This window comes from Naegleria fowleri (assembly GCF_008403515.1).
Source record: "Naegleria fowleri strain ATCC 30894 chromosome Unknown tig50, whole genome shotgun sequence".
NCBI lineage: Eukaryota > Heterolobosea > Eutetramitea > Acrasida > Naegleriidae > Naegleria > Naegleria fowleri.
In genome coordinates, this window is record NW_025407982.1 from 43,444 (window position 1) to 44,588 (window position 1,145).

Sequence of the window (1,145 nt, forward strand, 5' to 3'; positions counted from 1 at the left end):
TTACGATCCTTGTGGATCCGTTTGCTCCCGCAAATAAAGTCATGCCTAGTTATTATCAAAAAAAAAATATTTTCATGCTTAAAAAAAATTTCTGCAGATTCGTGCGTTTTGATTCACCTAGTGACTTCCCATTCGCACTCTCACCACTTGCTTTCTTAAGCTTCTAAGGTACCTTTTTAGCTGATTGGAATGTTCTTGTGGTAAGGATGAACATTGTGACGGTGTATTTCCACCTTGATCTAATCTTTTCGACAAGGATTATATTGAGCTAACCAAAAATTTTTTATTATTATAAAAATCATTAATTTAATTCATCTAGTTATAACAATTGTCATGGATCAACCAAGCAATTGCTTAACAGTATTTCTTTGGGCTTCACATTTCTTTGGTTTTCTCCTTTTTTCAGGCTGAGCGGATTTTGTAGTTTTTTACCTTCTCATAAAATGCATAAAGCCAATTGACAAAACAAGCAGTCAATTTGAGAAAGGAATACAATCTGTGCATCTTCCCATTCGAAGACAATCATTACGCTTGTCGGAATGTGAGATCCCTTGTACGACCTACAAAGGGTAAATTAAAAATCTTTTTAGGAGCAGAGGGAATCGAACCCTCGTCTAAGGAACCACAATCCTTCATTCTACCATTGAACTATGCCCCTTTATTGGAAATGATATTTTGGTAATTCACAGCTCCATATTCACTTGATATGTTATGAACGGAGTGAAGGTTGGCTTTAAAATACAAATCGTTGAAAATATTCAAAACTGTTTCTCCAGTTCTTCCTCTTCCATCATTTCCATTCCCCACTCTTTCAACAACTCCACCAATCGATGAACCATTATCTTCACGATATTAGATTTTTCTTCAACTCTCATGAATAATTTCAACGAAGCAACAAATGATGGATGATTTTTCAGCATTTCCAAACACTTCTTCTGTCCAATGTATTTTCTCAACACTTCCATTCGTGACAGCAACTTTTCGAGTGGCATGGATGGTTCCTTTGCAGTGATTTTATAATTGATAACTCTGTAATTCCTCGTCACTCCTCCTCTAACTTTGAATGATATCGAAAGGACCTTTTCAACAATAATTTTATCACTAGTACCCGAATGTTTCTCCTCATTATTACTACTACAACAACA

The 1,145-nt window shown here is 35.4% G+C and overlaps 1 protein-coding gene across 1 annotated transcript in view; it reads right to left on the reverse strand.

Moving 5' to 3' along the window:
- Positions 1-758: 758 nt before the first annotated feature.
- The window catches only part of FDP41_006079 (uncharacterized protein), a gene marked incomplete at both ends in the record, with an annotated part of 1,360 nt that continues 973 nt past the window's right edge, over positions 759-1,145 (reverse strand). The window contains one exon of the mRNA XM_044709674.1: positions 759-1,057. Coding sequence (XP_044559625.1) covers positions 759-1,057 — 299 coding nt within the window. The remainder of the gene's footprint in view (positions 1,058-1,145) is intronic.